Raw genomic sequence first — 21369 nt, forward strand, 5'->3', positions numbered from 1 at the left:
AATATAAAATCTTATAGCATAAAATATAATTCATGGAATTAACACTGATGCATAGAACCGTTTGCAGACAATTTTTTGTAATACAGAAACACACTGGGCGTGATTTGCATGTAAAATTATTTTTGCATTTTCTGTTGCCCAGTGATACAGAGTTTATTTATTATTTATTTATTACCAGTTATTTATATAGATACCCTCCAACATGGACCATACCATTAGGTACAAAATGCTCTGCTCCTGGACTTCGCTCTTAATGAATGATTACCCTCACCTGTGTTGCACTAGTTAATGTTTTTGTCCGGAGTACTGCCTATATGTATAACTTACGGGTCTACTCTACAACCAAAATGTCCACATGACCTCACATACCACCAGGCAGCAGTAGCCCTGCCACACTTTGGGCATGGTGTGACACTCTGCTACCGCTACTCTTGGCAACGGTTACTACATCCAGTTGTAGTCCATGTGGAAGATACAGATGTAGCGCCGCTCATCCAGCGCCGGGGCTCGCCAGACCACCCCCACTGGTGAGCGGGTCCCAGTTTTCCATCGGCGGAAGACGGGAAACCTGCCCCTCTCCACTTCAGGGAGATGGGTAGGGTTGGGGGGAGCAGGGAGGGGATGGCGGTGGGGGACGGTGACGAGGCAGTGGGGACCTGGGGGGAGCTCCGGTTGAAGGGGTTGCGCGTGCGTCTCATGCACGCGCAACCCCTTCCAGCAGCTGGCGGGGGCTGGCGGCTGGCAAATCCACCACCAGCCCCTGCAAAGACAACAAGCACTCCATCTGTAAATGATGAAAAGTTGAAAAAAGGAAAAGAAATTTAAAAAAAAATTGTTGGCCATGTGTCATGTTGACCTTTTTCGACCTATTGCCTGTCAACCATATGGAGTCAACCTGCTGACTATATTTTTACTGTAGATCTAGCAACCAAATACTGTTATATACAGTCCCCAGTCCCATATTTATACTAGTGGGAACGGATGTGTGTGATGCATATGGTCCTCCAGGTCAATTGGGGTCCATAAACTGCACACCTATATAATTATACTTAGTGTTTCATTGGCTACAGCGGCCATTTTCTCTGTGATTTACGCATGTGCAGAAGAGATGTCCCAATGGAAAACCATGTGGATGCCATGCTACCAGAGACCAGAACATGCAGAGAAGACCCAGGCACAAAGCCCGAGGCTACTTGAACACCAGATTGGAGGGGCCACACGGAGCCACCACATGAACCCTCTCCTCTCTTAAACCACCCCTGACAGCTCCTACAAAGGCTGGCAACAGAATGCAAAAGAAATATCCTATATCTGCTGCTTTTTATCTCATTAGATTCTATCAGTACTTCATTTTGTGCTTAAGCATCAGGAAATGGCCGTTTCTCTCTGTTCTAAGGGAAAACGGAACTTGATAAATATGACCCTGGAGAGCACATTCCGTCATGTTCCCCATAGTCCCGCCCACCATAACTGTATGGTCAGTAGTACTCCCCACAAATAATGGTGGCGTAGTCTCTCCTGTGATTTAAAAGTAGATAGTGCCCCTGAAACATCTCTGGTGCTGTATTTGGGGCTGAAATGATGCTGGTAATATTGGAGATAATGTAGGAGGCTCAGATTTGCTGAAATATAGCTTTCAGGATAAAGACATGCGTTTGCGTTTGAAGCTATCACCAAGGACGGATGAGAGTGTCCATTTACCCAATGTTCTGTGAGGTTCTGATACATCCATATCACAAAGAAATCATTATGTGTTTGTTCCAGCGATTGACTGAGTGAGTACGGAAGGATTGATTTCCTGAATTTTCACTCAGTTACGTCAATTCTCCTTGACTACTCCTCCAAGTAGTGTTCCAATGATTTGATAAAAATGCCTTAATGTGCACAGCGATATCAGTTCTAACTGAAGATGTAGTTAGGCCCTCAGTAAGGCGGCTAACTACATCCCGCCAGCCCCGGGAGCTGTGGCCAAATATACTGTGCGGATGGTGTCTAGTCAAAATTTTCTTGGCAGTCTATATGGCCAGATGATAGTGACACTGCAGGGCCGTGCATCGCTATTGCAGCTGTGTACACACGGGGCAATTCTGTTACACAATCTAGGCGATTTTGATGATCTAGTCAAAATTGCCTGAAAGAATCGGCCCATATGTACACGGCTTAACTGTGACTGGGATTCAAACAATTTCCTACTTTCTTCCATCATCCATAAGGAGCCTTTCAGTACATACTACATTATATATATATATATATATATATATATATATACACACAGAAAAAATAAAACCATGCTCTTGTGACAGCCCCAATTGTCCAGTAATATTGCAGCCCCGGTATATCGCCAAGGGGATCAGACACCAAAGACCATAGGTAGGAATATTGCAACCTATCTATGTAGGGGACCTCTGGAATCCACAGAGGGAGACAATCTAGAAAATAATTGAGAAGGTGCATTAAACGATAAACCTTTTAATAGAGAAAGCAATCTCCAGGTATAAAAAGTCAGAGACTCGTACCAAATAAAATAGCTCTATGGACTGGGTACTACAAGGCAAAGCTGCTCACGTTCACCGCAGGCAGATAGCCGGACACGTCCCACAGAAAGCCGCAACGCTGTCTTGCTCTGCCACTGACTAGGACATCACAGACCACCGGAGAGGGGTCAGCTGGAGATGCACGTCATAGGCCACGCCCTGACGCGTTTTGTCATAAGACTTGGTCAAAGGGCGTGGTTACTACGCGTGTAGACTAGACATAAATACCTCCAGACCTGTCACTCAAAACAGGGCTGAACACGGGACTTCCCGTAGCTAAAAGAAACGGGGAGGAGCGGCATAACGCCTACAATGAATCAATTACTTTACTGCCACATTAATAACTAACCATGAACTTAGCATGGACTGCGGGATCTATAAATATTGGAAGGCAGAAAAATCCTATATCCGTGTACATTATAATCATGGACAGCTTTTTACACGAAAATGAGTATGTTAAAAGACATATTAAAAGACATATACAGAAAATACATATACACATTAACCAAAATAAATAGATTGGCACCATAGCTACAGTATCAGAAATGTTTTTTTAACTCCATATGCAAAGAACAATTCTCAATCATAAGTACTTCATCACTTATCTATAACGACACTAGTATCATAGCAGCAACCACATTTAGATATCAAGCAACGACACATATAGAAAACTTATCAAAGATGGACATTGTATTCAGGACTACCCAATAGACCATCTATCGGTGGAAAATTACCAAGAGAAATGCCAATAAATTTAACTGCGAGTAGAATCAATTAATGAATGGGGTAATTTCATAACCCTCATTCAACCCCACTGGAGCCAACGTATTCAGCCTTAATATCCAGGTGGTTTCACATTTAAGTAAAAGTTTTTCACGGTCGCCTTCTCTTTTATTAGGCTGAACTAATTCTATACCCTTAAAGGTTAAACTTGAGGGATCACAATTATGAATCTCTTTGAAGTGTCTAGAGACACTAGGTTAAGAACCCCATGCTTGATGTTGCGAATGTGTTCTAAAATACAGACCTTCAAGCATCTTTTGGTCTTCCCTATATATTTATAGCCACACCCGCATACTAATAAATAAACTACAAACGTGGAATTACAATTAATGAATTTGGAAATCCTGTAGTCGGTACCATCAATGTTGGGGCCCTTCTTCATAACAGGGCAAACCTTACATCTATTACAAGGAAACGAGCTTTGAATGCTTAGGAAAGTATTGCTCAAAGGTCTCTCAGTGAGAGGTTCTAATTGGCTCTTGGATACCATAGATTTTAAAGTTTTCGCTCATCTATACACCATTTTCGGTGCATCGGGAATATGATCTGACAAGACAGGGTCTAATTTCAATACCTTCCAATGTTTTCTAAGAATACTGTTCAGTTCTTTTTCATGAGTATTGAACTGAGTGATAAAAAAAAGTATCATTAGAATTACCCAAATTGTTTGCTGAAGCATGATTTACAGTTGATTTAGAGGGTGCCGAGGCTTCCATGGTGGTCTCAAGAAGTTGTTTGCGGTCCAAAACTCTGGACCTCTGGAGAGCCCCTTGTACAATTCTATTGGGGTAACCCCCCTTTTTGAATCTATCAACATATATACAGATGGGGCAGGTCCCATCTTTGCAGGGGATGGCGATGGCGACGGCAGCCGCTATCCCACGCCAGCGCCATAGCTATAGCGAGAAGGGGACGAGCACGCATGAGAGGCGCGCGCATCCCCTTCCGACGGCGCTTCCCCCGGGTCACCGCCACCTGCCCGCACCCCCCCTAACCCTGTCCGTCTCCCTGAAGCGGAGACGGACAGGGTTCCCGTCGCCCCGCCGACAGAGATTGAGATGCGTGTGCGCGTGAGACGCACACGCGTCTCAGTCAGATGGTGAGGCAGGCCGCTGGCGGATCACCAGCGCTGACGTTCTGGCGATTCGCCAGCAAAGAAGAGGCCTGCCCCATCTGTATGTTAGCCTGCTCCTCAAATAATAGGGGATCCGAACAATTCTTTTTAAGCCGGAGGAACTGTGAATATGGGATGTTATTTTTCCAAGCCCCTAAATGGCAGCTTGTATAATCGAGATAGCTATTTGCATCAACTGGTTTAAAGAATGTTGATGTTTGAATTTTTGCCTCATTAGGGAAATTACTGACGTCTAGCACCAAGTCTAAAAATTCAATTTTTGAAGAACCTTTCATACTTCAAAAATTGAATTTTTAGACTTAGCGCTAGACGTGAGTAATTCACTTGCAAGCTTGAGATACAGGATGATTGATCACGTACCCAAATGAGTACGAGGTGGTGATAGAAATAAACTTTTACTTAAAAGGGAAGCGGAATACATTGTTAGACTAGATGTCATCACTCCAAAGGACCTCAATGATCAAATCTCATTCAATGCATTTTGATGATTGTCTCTTCATACGAGCATACACATTAACAGATATCGCATGTGAGACAGCTTGTTATGCCTGTTTTCTCTTGTTTTTTTCTCTTACTCATGTGTAACGTATTTTCATTTATGCCAGCTTTCCATTCTGTTTGTTATTCCCCAATTATGACTTGAACATTCTGTAAATATGCACGGTCTGTGCACTGCCAATTCCTGTACACATTTTGTATGCGTTTTTATTTGTATTTTAATTGTTATGTATCTTACACTTGTATATTCACGCCTCCTATATGTTTATACACTTGCTAGTCACTATTTAAATGATTAACCTTTGTGCCATTCTGTTCATACTGTTCAGTTTGTTTACACGGATCTTCATCCGTGTACCGCACCTCTGCTAAGGTATATCCACGTATATATATATATATATATATATATATATATATATATATATATGATTTTTCTGCTTTTGTCTCTTTTCCCCATTATAAGAGCATCCATACGGAAGAAGACTGTCTGAAAATGTAGTGTTAATACGCTTATTGGAGTTTATGAGAAGATTGAGGAGTCTATTGCAATAAGAACTGGGCTGAGCGCCATCACCATTTCCTTAGTCTTGCATTATGCCCACAGGCAAACTGTTAAACTGCTTTCATATCCACTAAAACAAGCAAAGGTGGAATGGATGGGAAATAACCGGTTCTGGGAGCAAGTGGTTTTAATGAAAGTGACATAAGTGAGGGACCATTTTAAAAGGAGGAAACCAGGATTGGTAAGTTTCAATTAAGGAAATTACAACAGACACAGAAACCATATCAGCGCTTGATAAGAACCTTTATTGTTATTTTCCATTCTCAAGTAAGGGAAGTCTATGGAAATCTTAGGCGGTTTATGTGAGTGGAATAGATAGATTTTTATGATTAAACCACATCTTTTATAATATTGATAAGATGTTATATACCTGTAATTGTGTGTGGCGTGGTGGTTGGGTGCTGTACCATGAGCCTGCTCTGATTGTCATAGCTCCACGCCTCTGATAACAGCTCCCAGCAAGTAGTCGTTTAACCAGTTGATGACTAGCACCATGTCCATCATAGATGCCACAGTCCTTCCTCTAATAATACAAGGGTTTTGCAGATACTCCGACAGGGGGCGAGTGCAAATAAGCCCCAAAGAAGCCGCCCTTGCCACAGGTTCTAGTCTCCCTCTATGAGGGTTGTGGATTCCCATGAAGGAGAATAGACCCTGTAAGTCGGGATCCCGACTGTCGGGCATTTAAAAGTTGGGATTCTGATTACGGTATACTGACCATCGAAATTCCGACTTGGGCTGTTATCCGGTACCCCCCCTTCAGCTGATGCTCTAATGGCATTCTATTGCAAGCTATTATTTATGCTTACCAGGTATGCGGTAGTCTGTCCTTCCGCTGTTGCTAGGGAGAGTGTCGGATAACACTACAACAGTCGGGATTCCGACAGTTAGTATACCAACATCGGAATTCCGACTTTTAAATGACCGACAGTTGGGATCCTGACTTAAAGGGGGTGTTCTGCCTCGTGGACCATAGAGGAAGAGTAGAACTAAGCCCACATAGTGGCAAGTGCAGTGAACCGGCAACGGGCTTCTTTGCGCTCGCCAGCTGTCGGAGTACCGGCAGTTGGGATTCTGATGTCGGTATACTGACCATCGGAATCCTGAATGTCAACCTGCTATACCACACCCGCTAGGGGGCTAGCCTCCGAAACTGCACACAAAATTCTATGACCTGCACAATAAATTTGTTCTGGGGAACAGGACTCCCGCTCATCACCCATCCTACCCACCACCCTACAACTATTGCTCGGTCTGTTGTTTGCATTCATAGAAATGTAGCTGAGACTAGCTCTGGTCTCTTTCAACATGTCTAAGGATGCTAAATAGACTTGGGTTCTACTTTCCAAAAAATCTAATGTAACTTTGACATTCACCACAGTTTCAAAACATCAAGGTATAGATTGAAACTTGATTTGTTTGCAGAATGTTTAAAATTGTTATTTGCCTTCGTAATGTGTTTTCCAGAATACAACAAATTTTAGTTATGAATTTTAACTTTTTTCAAAATTGTTTTTATTGCAAAGAATGGAGTACAACAACAAAATTTATCATTGAACAACATTGTACAATGCATACATTTTCAATTTTCTCTTTCCATGCAGTTTAGTTATGAATTCTAATGGCTGGTATCCTATTACCCCGGTAATTTACTGCGTGGCAAAATTTGGCTTTAAACATGATTTTTGCCTAATGCTATCCTGTTACAGCCCCATAAAATAAATGACCCTATACTGGATGGAAACTAAAAGGCAAATAGAAGTCTTTCCACGGCAGTGATCACAGCTTTGAAGCAAAAATATTATTTATTATTATTAACAGTTTCTTATGTAGCGTATTCCGTTGCACTTTACAATTGGAAACAGCAGTAATTAAACAAACTGGGTAGAAACAAACCGACATAGAGGGAGGAGGGCCCTGCTCGCAAGCTTACAATCTATAGGGATAATGGGAAGGATACATGAGGATAGAATTCCATAGCATGGCAGTCCCGATATTGGGGTTTTGGTTTCTCTGGCGGAACAAAATCCCCAATATGTGGTGGCAGTCAGGGCTAAAAGGACGGCTCCCAGGGGACCCATTAGCCGCAGTAATTTACCACGGCTAATTGGATACCCCCGATAGTATGTTATACAAATAAAAGAGTTGTCCCCCTTGAGAAAGGTGCTTATCATAACACTGAAACAGCAGATGTTTTTTTTTAACATCATCTAGGATAGTATACAGGCTAACGAGTTATTTAATTAGCACATTGCAATAAATCCTATTCAAATTTAAGTCGGCATCTCGGTTGCCAAAAAATATTTTTTCAAGATGGACTACAGAATATAATCACCCAAAAGTGACCCTTTCATTTATTCAAGTGCAATTCTTCTCATCAGCAGGGGACGGGGGTGGGTTTTGTTGTATGGAGACTGCACATGGACACTGCTCCTCCCTTAATACATCCCTGCTGGGAACTTGATACTTAAAGGATAAAGTGGTCCATTAGATGAATCAATTTCTTCCGGGAGCGGTTATAGTAGTAACAATTTGATAAGCTTGATGAAATTCTACTTTATGTATGTATTTTTATTATTGTATTTAATGTGAATTAAATCTTCAGTACTACTCTATAAGGAATCTCTGTGGTGCATTTGGGGGTGGATTGTAATTCCAGAACAGAATTAATAGAGGATCACATTTAATGATTTCAATTCCAGTAATTTAGATATTTGGTGTTTTTCTGTTTCCTAAGTAATAAAGTAATAAATTCTGTAAGCAACAATGGTCTATTTAACTCTGTTCCTTTATAATAAAATCAAATTAAATGTCATTCCATATGGAGCTACACTAACCTCAAATATGGGTGTGTAAAGTATTTTATAATTCTTGTTTGCAAATAATTGTGCCAGAGAACTAATTGTGCCTGTGCTCCAAATAAGTAAATATATACTGTTGCTAAACTTTTGTGCACAGAACTTTTTCCATGGCCTGCAAGTCTGCACTTGAAGAATTTTTAATTCTTAAATGAAAATATTATATTGGAATATAATTTTTTTTTTTTAATTTGACATTAGGTATAGAAATCACAATGACCTTACACTACTGTATATTTGCTTCTAAATGTTTAGACCAGTTGGGATTTTATGATATATTTACTAAAGTGCGGTCTTATAAAGGGGAAGATGTTTTCCAAAGCAATCAAACAGATTCTAGCTATTTATCTAGCAGAAAATAAATAGAATTTAATTGGTTGATATGGAAAACATCTCCACTTCTGTAATCCCACACTTTAGTAAATATACCCCTTGATCTCCATAAAACTCCAAACTTCCCATTTTTCAAAAGTATTCTTCCAAATTTTATTTAAAAAAAATTAAATTCAATATTTCTGAAATTAATATAATTGTAATTCAAAGTGCAGTACCTGAAAAAGAAAAGCATTTTGTAGCATTGTATTTAAACTAAATACCCAATTATTACAATATTCATATGTATTCCAGTCGCTATTTATGAATTTATTTATTAATTAACATTTATTTTTTTAGAGCTCAAATTTTTTCCTTAAATTTATTGCAATGAAATGAATGATTTTTTTTAATTTTAATTACTGTTACTAATGTCACGATTGGATTTAAAAAGTACTTTTTCTCCCTTGCCACGGTACCCATCTTATACTCGTACACCATGGCCCTTATTCTGATTCGTGCGGTACGGCCCGCGTGCGGCCGTACCGCCGATGTTTTCCGTCTGCACATGCGCAGAGGTCAATCTGCGCATGTGCAGGCGAATTCGCCGCACATAACGTTACTACGCCGCAAAGGGGGCGTATAGGGGAGTGAGGGGCTTCATGCCCTCATTTCCCTATGTATACGCCCCGCGTTTCATGGGCGTTCCCATGCAAACGCGGGGCGTACGCATGCTAATGAGGGCATGACGCAACTCATGGGGGCGGAAAGCTGACGTCGCCGGATGTCAGCTTTCAGCCCCCATACAAGCTACCACACGGACGATTGTCCGTGTGGTCTCAGCTTGCGGGAGCTGCCGGGGCGTGCGGACCTGCCTTCGATGGTCGACGACCATCGAATGCAGGGGGCAGCTCCCAACATGGTGGAGGCGTACGCCCCGCCATTTTCATGCGGATCGGCAGCCGTCCGTGTACGGACGGCCGTGCCGATCCGTCTTGTAGGCGGGGATTCGTCTGGTGCGGTCGGAGCCGCATATGCGGCTCGACCGCACCAACCAGAATAAGGGCCCATGTGCCAGAAAACAGGATTTTGGCACTAACCGACTAAGTTAAGTAATTTTCGATCCATTAGTTAAATGCATTTGTGCTTGTTTTGCTGTAAGCTGTTCCAGTATGTGACCAGTTCATATGGCTCAAACATGTGGGAGGTGACAATATTATTGTAGAAACAGTGAGAATAGGAAACTTTAAAGTGGTTAAAGTCAGTATTTTTAGGTGGGGGTACAGGTGGAACCCCCAATTTCTCAAGACAGATGCCAACAAATACATCCTCTAAGTGAAGTAATTTAATGGTAGTGGAAACTTTAAGTATTCTTTCGGCCAGATCTCCGGAGAATACGTAGCCAGTTCCTGAGCAAAACAGGGGATAACGTTCACCTGGGTACAAATCTGGTGACATATACCATTTACTAGTGTTGTCACGGATGGGAGAAAGATTTATCATCATATGCCCAGTGAAATATTCAGTTCTTGGTGGTTGATTTGGTTTGAGTAGGTTACTGATTAAATATTGTGTATTTACAAACATGTCGCTGTCTGTCTTCATGACATAGCGGACATGTGGACAATACTCTACTACCCACTCCAAGCCCATCAGAGTCTTAAGTGTTAGGTTATTATAGGTGTCCATAAAATCCTTCTGTATGAGGTCATGGTATTCCTGACCTTCAGCCACAAGAGCTTGTTCTTCTGTGATGCTTAAATTAGCATTTTGGCCTAATAAAAATAACCTCACAATCTGGACCCCAGGCAAAAAGTCTTCTTTTCCCCATGTTTGTCTGATTGCCTGACGTGCCTTTACTTGCCATATTTGCACTGTTATGAGCAAAATAAGAAATGGACTCTTCTGTTGGCATTTTTCAGGCTCATTAATGATATATTTGTAGTGAAGAGTATCCGGAGATGTTTCAGGGTTCTTTAGTATCGTGGAGTCATTGGTTTGGCTTTTCTGAGACTGGACAAAATTGCCTGCTGATTGGTTATCTGAATAAAAAATTCTCCTTGGCAACCATCCATAATTCTTGGCAGTAAACATTATAAAGACCAGGGAAGACCAAGTCACTAGTCCGAAAAAAATGGCAGGTACCAATAAGCACTTGTCGCTTAAGTTAGCCCGCGAGCAGCATTGGCTTATCCTCTGGGACAGCATGACGGTAAATCCTAGGACCACCTTCGAATTCACAGTGATTTGTTATTATAAAGCTTGAGGCCTGGAAACACAAAACAAATCCATTGAATGTCAAAAGGAATTCTCATTTTCATCATACAGCGGTCATCCTGCCAGCAGCTGCCACACGTTGCAAAGCGTCTTAATAGCCATTTAAACCTTTTATAATTAAATTGACACTTGTTTTCAAATATATTTCAAAGACTGCAATACCCCCAGAAGCGGTTTAAGACAGAAGAGGGCCCATATGCACACTCTCTGTGGTCCCTCTACTGTGCAGATACTCCTCTTGTGATTCTTTTTTTTTCCTGGAGACTTCTTTACTGCACATGCCGAAAAAATGGTCACCGCATGGGACCTGTGTGCACCACATACTGAACCCATTAGGGATACGCCAATGACTGCTCCTTTAATCTATCTGATGTACATGGCATATTGGGGTACTCGTGCAAAAGATTTAGAGATTTAGAATACTCCCAGAAAAATTGCATTGATAGGGCCTGAGTAGGCGGTTGTTGCACGCAAAAGGTACATGCAGATGCAGATGCAAATGTACTGTACACGTTTTCCTACAGTATGTACATCCTATATGGAGCCTGATGGAACTTGACCAGGTCCTTCTTTATGGGGTATGAACCCACAGAGAACACTGGCCCTGACAGATCGCTCAGTGGCACATCACTGTGCAGCGCTGTGTGCTGAGTGTTGTGAGCGATCTAGCATCAACTTGTCCTGAGGAAGCCGTTGAATACTTAGAGGTGGAGAAACGAGATAACAGAGATCTCTTTTGGACCTGGGACTAGTTTTCTGCACGATTATTTGGCGACCATCTTGTAGGCGGATCCAGAAAAGGCAAGACACTGGAGTGCTGACAAGACCAAGCAGGAAGCCCCTTACAGCCATTGTCATCAGGTGGCCCCCTGCACATCTTTTGTTTACATCTGGCAGGGGCCATCAATCAATATGTGTTTTTGTAATATTATGTTTTATTATTATTATTACTTTTGATCCATTCTTTGATTAATTATCTTATTATTTTTAATAAAATTTATTTTCTATTTTAGCGCAGTGTCTGTTATCTATATATGTTATCTCTCGTGTGGCTTGAGACGACACCCTATATCCTCAAACTTTTTCCTCATCCTATATCCTATATCCTGAAACTCGAAATTTTGGGGGCCTTTTGGGAATTTTGGGAAATTTTGGGGGCCTAATTAAATGGGGCGTGGCTTATACTTGCAGCTCCCCTGCGTGGCTTATACTTGCAGCTCCCCCGTTTTTACGCTATGGGGGCATGAACCAGAGGTTCTGTGAGCCTCTATCCATACCCCCAGGCCGCTGACTGCGGGAATAGAAGCTGTGCACATGCGCACATCGTTTATTCTCCGCTGCTCATTTGGGAGGGATGCAGGAATGTCCCCAAAAACCGGGATATTCCTGCGGTAATCGGAACTTTTGTTAGGTATGATGTCACCATATACATTATAGCAGCATGTCACCATATACATAAATTATACCAGCAGCATGTCACCATATACATACATTATAGCAGCATGTCACCATATACATACATTATAGCAACATGGCACCATATACATACATTATAGCAGCATGTCACCATATACATACATTATAGCAGCATGTCACCATATACATACATTATAACAGCATGTCACCATATACATACATTATAACAGCATGTCACCATATACAAACATTATAGCAGCATGGCACCCTATACATACATTATAACAGCATGTCACCATATACATACATTATAGCAGCATGTCACCATATACATACATTATAGCAGAAGCATGGCACCATATACATACATTATAGCAGCATGTCACCATGTACATACATTATATAGGAGCATGTCACCATATACATACATTATATTGCAGCAGCATGTCACCAAAAACATACATTATAGCAGCATGTCACCATATACATACATTATAGCAGCATGTCACCATATACATACATTATATAGCAGCATGTCACCATATACATACATTATAGCAGCATGTCACCATATACATACATTATAGCAGCATGTCACCATGTACATACATTATATCTGAGCATGTCACCATATACATACATTATATTGCAGCAGCATGTCACCATAAACATACATTATAGCAGCCTGTTACCTACATGTACATACATTATAGCAGCATGGCACCATATATAAATTATAGCAGCATGTCACCATATACATACATTATAGCAGCATGGCACCATATACATACATTATAGCAGCAGCATGTCACCATATACATACATTATATCAGCAGCATGTCACCATATACATACATTATATCAGCAGCATGTCACCATATACATGCATTATAGCAGCAGCATGTCACCATTTACATACATTATAGCAGCAGCATGTCACCATATACATACATTATAGCAGCAGCATGTCACCATATACATACATTATAGCAGCATGTCACCATATACATACATTATAGCAGCATGTCACCATATACATACATTATATAGCAGCATGTCACCATATACATACATTATAGCAGCACGGCACCATATACATACTGTATATGTGATTTTTCTGCTTTTGTCTCCTTTTCCCCATTATAAGAGCATCCATACGGAAGAAGACTGAAAATCTGGTGTTAATATGCTTATTGTAGTTTATGAGAGAACTGGGCTGAGCGCCATCACCATTTCCTTAGTATTGCATTATGCCCACAGGCAAACTGTTAAACTGCTTACATATGCACTAAAACAAGCAACTGGGGATCGGATGGGAAATAACCGGTTCTGGGAGCAAGTGGTTTCAATGAAAGTGACAGAAGTGACAAATGTGAGGGACCATTTTAAAAGGAGGAAACCAGGATTGGTAAGTTTCAATTAAGGAAATTACAACAGACACAGAAACCATATCAGCGCCTGATAAGAACCTTTATTGGTATCTTCCATTCTCAAGTAAGGGAAGTCTATGGAAATCTTAGGCGGTTTATGTGAGTGGAATAGATACATTTTTTGTTATGATTAAACCACATCTTTTATAATATTGATAAGATGTTATATACCTGTAATTGTGTGTGGCGTGGTGGTTGGGTGCTGTACCATGAGCCTGCTCTGATTGTCATAGCTCCACGCCTCTGATAACAGCTCCCAGCAAGTAGTCGTTTAACCAGTTGATGACTAGCACCATGTCCATCATAGATGGCACAGTCCTTCTTCTAATAATAGAAGGGTTTTGCAGATACTCTGACAGGGGCCGAGTGCAAATAAGCCCCAAAGAAGCCGCGCTCGCCACATGTTCTAGTCTCCCTCTATGAGGGTTGTTGATTCCCATGAATGAGAATAGACCCTGTAAGTCGGGATTCCGACTGTCTGGCATTTAAAAGTTGGGATTCGGCATTTAAAATTTAAAATTTCAACTCGGGCTGTTATCCGGTACTCCCCCTTCAGCTGATGCTCTAATGGCATTCTATTGCAAGCAATTATTTATGCTTTCCAGGTATGTGGTAGTCTGTCCTTTCGCTGTTGCTAGGGAGAGTGTCGGATAACAGTACAACAGTCGGGATTCCAACAGTTAGTATACCAACATCGGAATTCCGACTTTTAAATGCCCGACAGCCGGGATCCTGACTTAAAGGGGCTATTCTGCCTCATGGACCATAGAGGAAGAGTAGAACTAAGCCTGCAGAGTGGCAAGTGCAGTGAGACGGCAACAGTCTTCTTTGCGCTCGCCCGCTGTCGGAGTACCGGCAGCTGGGATTCTGATGTCGGTATACTGACCATCGGAATACTGAATGTCAGCCGGCTATACCACACCCGCTAGAGGGCTAGCCTCCGAAACTGCACACAAAATTATATGACCTGCACAATAAATTTGTTCTGGGGAACAGGGCTCCCGCTCATCACCCATCCTACCCACCACCCTACAACTATTGCTCGTTCTGTTGTTTGCATTCAGAGAAATGTAGCTGAGACTAGCTCTGGTCTCTTTCAACATGTCTAAGGATGCTAAATAGACTTGGGTTCTACTTTTCAAAAAATCTAATGTAACTTTGACATTCACCACAGTTTCAAAACATCAAGGTATAGATTGAATCTGGATTTGTTTGCAGAATGTTTAAAATTGTTATTTGCCTTCGTAATGTGTTTTCCAGAATACAACTAATTTTAGTTATGAATTTTAACTTTTTTCAAAATTGTTTTTATTGCAAAGAATGGAGTACAACAACAAAATGTATCATTGAACAACATTGTACAATGCATACATTTTCAATTTTTTCTTTCCATGCAATCTAGTTATGAATTCTAATGGCTGGTATCCTATTACCCCGGTAATTTACTGCGTGGCAAAATTTGGCTTTAAACATGATTTTTGCCTAATGCTATCCTGTTACAGCCCCATTAAATAAATGACCCTATACTGCATGGAAACTAAAAGGCAAATAGAAGTCTTTCCACGGCAGTGATCACAGCTTTGAAGCAAAAATATTATTTATTATTATTAACAGTTTCTTATGTAGCGTATTCAGTTGCACTTTACAATTTGAAACAGCAGTGATTAAACAAACTGGGTAGAAACAAACCGACATAGAGGAAGGAGGGCCCTGCTCGCAAGCTTACAATCTATAGGGATAATGGGAAGGATACATGAGGATAGAATTCCATAGCATGGCAGTCCCGATATTGGGGTTTTGGTTTCTCTGGCTGAACAAAATCCCCAATATGTGGTGGCAGTCAGGGCTAAAAGGATGGCTCCCAGGGGACCCATTAGCAGCAGTAATTTAACACGGCTAATTGGATACCCCAATAGTATGTTATACAAATAAAAGAGTTGTCCCCCTTGAGAAAGGTGCAGATCATAACACTGAAACAGCAGATGTTTTTTTTTAACATCATCTAGGATAGTATACAGGCTAACGAGTTATTTAATTAGCACATTGCAATAAATCCTATTCAAATTTAAGTCGGCATCTCGGTTGCCAAAAAATATTTTTTCAAGATGGACTACAGAATATAATCACCCAAAAGTGACCCTTTCATTTATTCAAGTGCAATTCTTCTCATCAGCATGGGATGGGGGTGGGTTTTGTTGTATGGAGAATGCACATGGACACTGTTCCTCTCTTAATACATCACTGCTGGGAACTTGATACTTAGGGGGGTATTCAATGTCAGGGGCACGGCTGTCGAGCTAGCGCGACAGCCGTGCCCCTGTCCCGTTCTCGGTGAGCTCGCCTGGAGCTCGGCAGTCGGGATTCAATGTCCCGGCCGCCGAGCGGCGAGAAGGGGGCGTGGCCGCGAGTTGCGGCCGGGAAGTGACGAGCTGCAGCCGGCAGCTCGTCACTTCCCGGCTGTTCTCGGCAGAATGAGCCCGACAGCTAGAGATGTCGGGCTCGTTCTGACAGGAAACCCTGTTCAATGCTGTCGGGGAAGACAGCATTGAATAGGGCCCGTCGAGCATCTCCCCCACGGGAGATGCTCGACGGCGATTGAATCTCCCCCTTGGTGTTTTTCTGTTTCCTAAGTTTCATTAATAAATTCTGTAAGCAACAATGGTCTATTTAACTCTGGTCCTTTATATTAAAATCAAATTTAATTTTATTCCATATGGAGCAACACTAACCTCAAATATGGGTGTGTAAAGTATTTTATAATTATTGTTTGCACATAATTTTGCCAGAGAACTAGTTGTGCCTGTGCTCCAAATAAGTAAATATATACTGTTGTTAAACTTTTGTGTACAGAACTTTATTTTTCCATGGCCTGCAAGTCTGCACCTATATTAATGTTACATTAATTCACTGATGAATTTTTCATTCTTAAATGAGAATATTATATTGGAAGACGCTAAAAAATTATTATTATTATTTTTTTTAATAATTTGACATTAGATATAGAAATCACAATGACCTTACAATACTGTATATTTACTTCTAAATGTTTAGACCAGTTGGGATTTTATGATATATTTACTAAAGTGCGGTCTTATAAAGGGGAAGATGTTTTCCAAAGCAATCAAACAGATTCTAGCTATTTATCTAGCAGATAATAAATATAATTTGATTGTTTGATATGGAAAACATCTCCACTTCTGTAAACCCACACTTTAGTAAATAAACCCATTGATCTCCATAAAACTTAATCTTCCCATTTTTCAAAAGTATTCTTCCAAATTTTATAAAAAAAAATTAAATTCAATATTTCTGAAATTAATATAATTCTAATTCAAATTGCAGTAGCTGAAAAAGAAAAACATCTTGAAGCATTGTATTTAAACCAAATACCCAATTAATTTTAAAAAATATTACAATATTTATATCTATTCTAGTCGCTATTTATGAATTTATTTATCAATTAACATTTTTTTTTTTTCAACTCAAATGTTTTCCTTAAATTTATTGCAATGAAATTAATGAATTTTTAAATTTAAATTACTTTGACTAATGTCACGATTGGATTTAAAAAGTACTTTTTCCCCCTTGCCACGTTACCCATCTTATACTCGTACACCATGTGCCAGAAAACAGGATTTTGGCACTAACCGACTAAGTTAAGTAATTTTTGATATGTTAGTTAAATGCATTTGTGCTTGTTTTGCTGTAAGCTGTTCCAGTATGTGACCAGTTCATATGGCTTAAACATGTGGGAGGTGACTATATTATTGTATAAACAGTGAGAATAGGGAATTTTAAAGGGGTTAAAGTCAGTATTTTTTGGTGGGGGTACAGGTGGAACCCCCAATTTCTCAAGGCAGATGCCAGCAAATACATCCTCTAAGTGAAGTAATTTAATGGTAGTGGAAACTTTAAGTATTTTTTCGGCAAGATCTCCGGAGAATACGTAGCCAGTTCCTGAGCAAAACAGGGGATAACGTTCACCTGGGTACAAATCTGGTGACATATACCATTTACTAGTGTTGTCACGGATGGGAGAAAGATTTATCATCATAGGCCCAGTGAAGTATTCAGTTCTTGGTGGTTGATCTGGTTTTAGTAGGTTACTGATTAAATATTGTGTATTTACAAACATGTCGCTGTCTGTCTTCATGACATAGGGGACATGTGGACAGAACTTTACTACCCACTCCAAGCCCATCAGAGTCTTAAGTGTTAGGTTATTATAGGTGTCCATAAAATCCTTCTGTATGAGGTCGTGGTACTTCTGACCTTCAGCCACAAGAGCTTGTTCTTCTGTGATGTTTAAATTAGCATTTTGGCCTAATAAAAATAACCTCACAATCTGGACCCCGGGCAAAAAGTCTTCGTTTTCCCATGTTTGTCTGATTGCCTGACGTGCCTTTACTTGCCACATTTGCACTGTGATGAGCAAAATAAGAAATGGACTCTTCTGTTGGCATTTTTCAGGCTCATTAATGATATATTTGTAGTGAAGAGTATCCGGAGATGTTTCAGGGTTCTTTAGTATCGTGGAGTCATTGGTTTGGCTTTTCTGAGACTGGACAAAATTGGCTGCTGAATGGTTATCTGAACGAAAATTTCTCCTTGGCAACCATCCATAATTCTTGGCAGTAAACATTATAAAGACCAGGGAAGACCAAGTCACTAGTCCGAAAAAAATGGCAGGAATCAATAAGCACTTGTCGCTTAAGTTAGCCCGCAAGCAGCATTGGCTTATCCTCTGGGACAGCATGACGGTAAATCCTAGAACCACCTTGCGACTTCACAGTGATTTGTTATTATAAAGCTTGAGGCCTGGAAACACAAAACAAATCCACTGAATGTCAAAAGGATTCTCAATAGCCATTTAAACCTCTTTACATTTTTTTTCAAATATATTTAAAAGACTGCAATACCCCCCAGAACGGTTTAAGACAGAAGAGGGCCCATTTGCACACTCTCTGTGGTCCCTCTACTGTGCAGATACTCCTCTTTTGATTCTTTTTTTTTCCTGGAGACTTCTTTACTGCACATGCCGAAAAAATGGTCACCGCATGGGACCTGTGTGCACCACATAATGAACCCATTAGGGATACGCCAATGACTGCTCCTTTAATCTATCTGATGTACATGGCATCTTGGGGTACTCGTGCAAAAGATTTAGAGATTTAGAATACTCCCAGAAAAATTGCATTGATAGGGCCTGAGTAGGCGGTTGTTGCACGCAAAAGGTACATGCAGATGCAGATGCAAATGTACTGTACACGTTTTCCTACAGTATGTACATCCTATATGGAGCCTGATGGAACTTGACCAGGTCTTTCTTTATGGGGTATGAACCCACAGAGAACACTGGCCCTGACAGATCGCTCAGTGGCACATCACTGTGCAGCGCTGTGTGCTGAGTGTTGTGAGCGATCTAGCATCAACTTGTCCTGAGGAAGCCGCTGAATACTTAGAGACGGAGAAACGAGAGATCTCTTTTGGACCTGGGACTAGTTTCCTGCATGATTATTTGGAGACCATCTTGTGGGCGGATCCAGAAAAGGCAAAACACTGGAGTGCTGACAAGACCAAGCAGGGAGCCCCTTACAGCCATTGTCATCAGGTGGCCCCCTGCACATCTTTTGTTTACATCTGGCAGGGGCCATCAATCAAAATGTGTTTTTGTAATATTATGTTTCATTATTATTACTTTTGATCCATTCTTTGATTAATTATCTTATTATTTTTAATAAAATTTATTTTCTATTTTAGTGCAGTGTCTGTTATCTATATATGTTATCTCTCGTGTGGCTTGAGACAGCACCCTATATCCTCAAACATTGGACAAGACACGCACCGAAATGTTGGGGGCGTGGCCTAATTAAATTGGCGTGGCCTATACTCGCAGCTCACCCACGCGAGGCCGTGCCCCCATTTTTACGCTATGGGGGCATGAACCAGAGGCTTTGTGAGCCTCTAGCCATACCCCCATCCCCCTGACTGCGGGAATAGACGCTGTGCGCATGCGCACATTGTTTATTCTCCGCTGCTCAGCAGCCGACAGGAGGACTCCTAACAGCCCCCCCCCTCGCGGGACATTCACACGGTAATCGGGACTGTTGGGAGGTATGATGTCACCATATACATACATTATAGCAGCAGCATGTCATCATATACATACATTATGGCAGCAGCATGTCACCATATACATACATTATAGCAGCAGCATGTCACCATATACATACATTATAGCAGCAGCATGTCACCATATACATACATTATAGGAGCATGTCACCATATACATACATTATAGCAGCATGTCACCATATACATACATTATAGCAGCATGTCCCCATATACATACATTATAGCAGCATGTCACCATATACATACATTATAGCAGCAGCATGTCACCATATACATACATTATAGCAGCATGTCACCATATACATACATTATAGCAGCATGTCACCATATACATACATTATAGCAGCATGTCACCATATACATACATTATAGCAGCATGTCATTATATACATACATTATAGCAGCATGTCACCATATACATACATTATAGCAGCATGTCACCATATACATACATTATAGCAGCATGTTACCATATACATACATTATAGCAGCAGCATGTCACCATATACATACATTATAGCAGCATGTCACCATATACATACATTATATAGCAGCATGTCACCATATACATACATTATAGCAGCATGTCACCATATACATACATTATAGCAGCAGCATATCACCATATACATACATTATAGCAGCATGTCACCATATACATACATTATAGCAGCATGTCACCATATACATACATTATAGCAGCATGTCACCATATACATACATTATAGCAGCAGCATATCACCATATACATACATTATAGCAGCATGTCACCATATACATACATTATAGCAGCATGTCACCATATACATACATTATAGCAGCAGCATGGCACCATACACATACATTATAGCAGCATGTCACCATATACATACATTATAGCAGCATGTCCCCATATACATACATTATAGCAGCATGGCACCATATACATACATTATAGCAGCATGTCACCATATACATACATTATATAGCAGCATGTAACCATATACATACATTATAGCAGCAGCATTATAGCAGCATGTCACCATATACATACATTATAGCAGCATGTCACCATATACATACATTATAGCAGCATGTCACCATATACATACATTATAGCAGCAGCATGGCACCATACACATACATTATAGCAGCATGTCACCATATACATACATTATAGCAGCATGTCCCCATATACATACATTATAGCAGCATGGCACCATATACATACATTATAGCAGCATGTCACCATATACATACATTATATAGCAGCATGTAACCATATACATACATTATAGCAGCAGCATTATAGCAGCATGTCACCATATACATACATTATAGCTGCAGCATGTCACCATATATATACATTATAGCAGCATGTCACCATATACATACATTATAGCAGCATGTCACCATATACACATACATTATAGATGTAGCATGTCACCAT

At 40.6% G+C, this 21369-nt stretch overlaps 3 protein-coding genes across 5 annotated transcripts in view; all 3 read right to left on the reverse strand.

Moving 5' to 3' along the window:
• Nucleotides 1-21369, reverse strand: part of SNTN (sentan, cilia apical structure protein) — a 73004-nt gene that overhangs the window by 11650 nt on the left and 39985 nt on the right. The gene's annotated exons all lie outside the window — the stretch shown is intronic.
• The window catches only part of LOC146026968 (beta-1,3-galactosyltransferase 2-like), a 51578-nt gene continuing 39964 nt past the window's right edge, over nt 9756-21369 (reverse strand). Inside the window, exon 2 of one of the 2 annotated variants that reach the window (XM_083157998.1) lies at nt 9756-10951. In XM_083157998.1, coding sequence (XP_083014124.1) covers nt 9814-10890 — 1077 coding nt within the window. In that variant the 5' untranslated portion in view covers nt 10891-10951 and the 3' untranslated portion in view covers nt 9756-9813. The remainder of the gene's footprint in view (nt 10952-21369) is intronic. The other variant, XM_083157997.1, reaches the window with a different exon arrangement.
• LOC146026885 (beta-1,3-galactosyltransferase 2-like) lies at nt 17335-18561 on the reverse strand. Its single transcript, XM_083157939.1, has one exon. It carries the CDS (start codon nt 18559-18561, stop codon nt 17485-17487), a length of 1077 nt encoding a protein of 358 aa, XP_083014065.1. The 3' UTR covers nt 17335-17484.

The sequence above is a fragment of the Crinia signifera genome, chromosome 8, assembly GCF_055691185.1.
Source record: "Crinia signifera chromosome 8, ASM5569118v1, whole genome shotgun sequence".
Lineage (NCBI taxonomy): Eukaryota > Metazoa > Chordata > Amphibia > Anura > Myobatrachidae > Crinia > Crinia signifera.

Excerpts from the sequence above, each read along its gene's own strand:
- LOC146026885 (XM_083157939.1), bottom strand. The coding sequence starts at position 18,561 with ATGCTGTCCCAGAGGATAAGCCAATGCTGCTTGCGGGCTAACTTAAGC.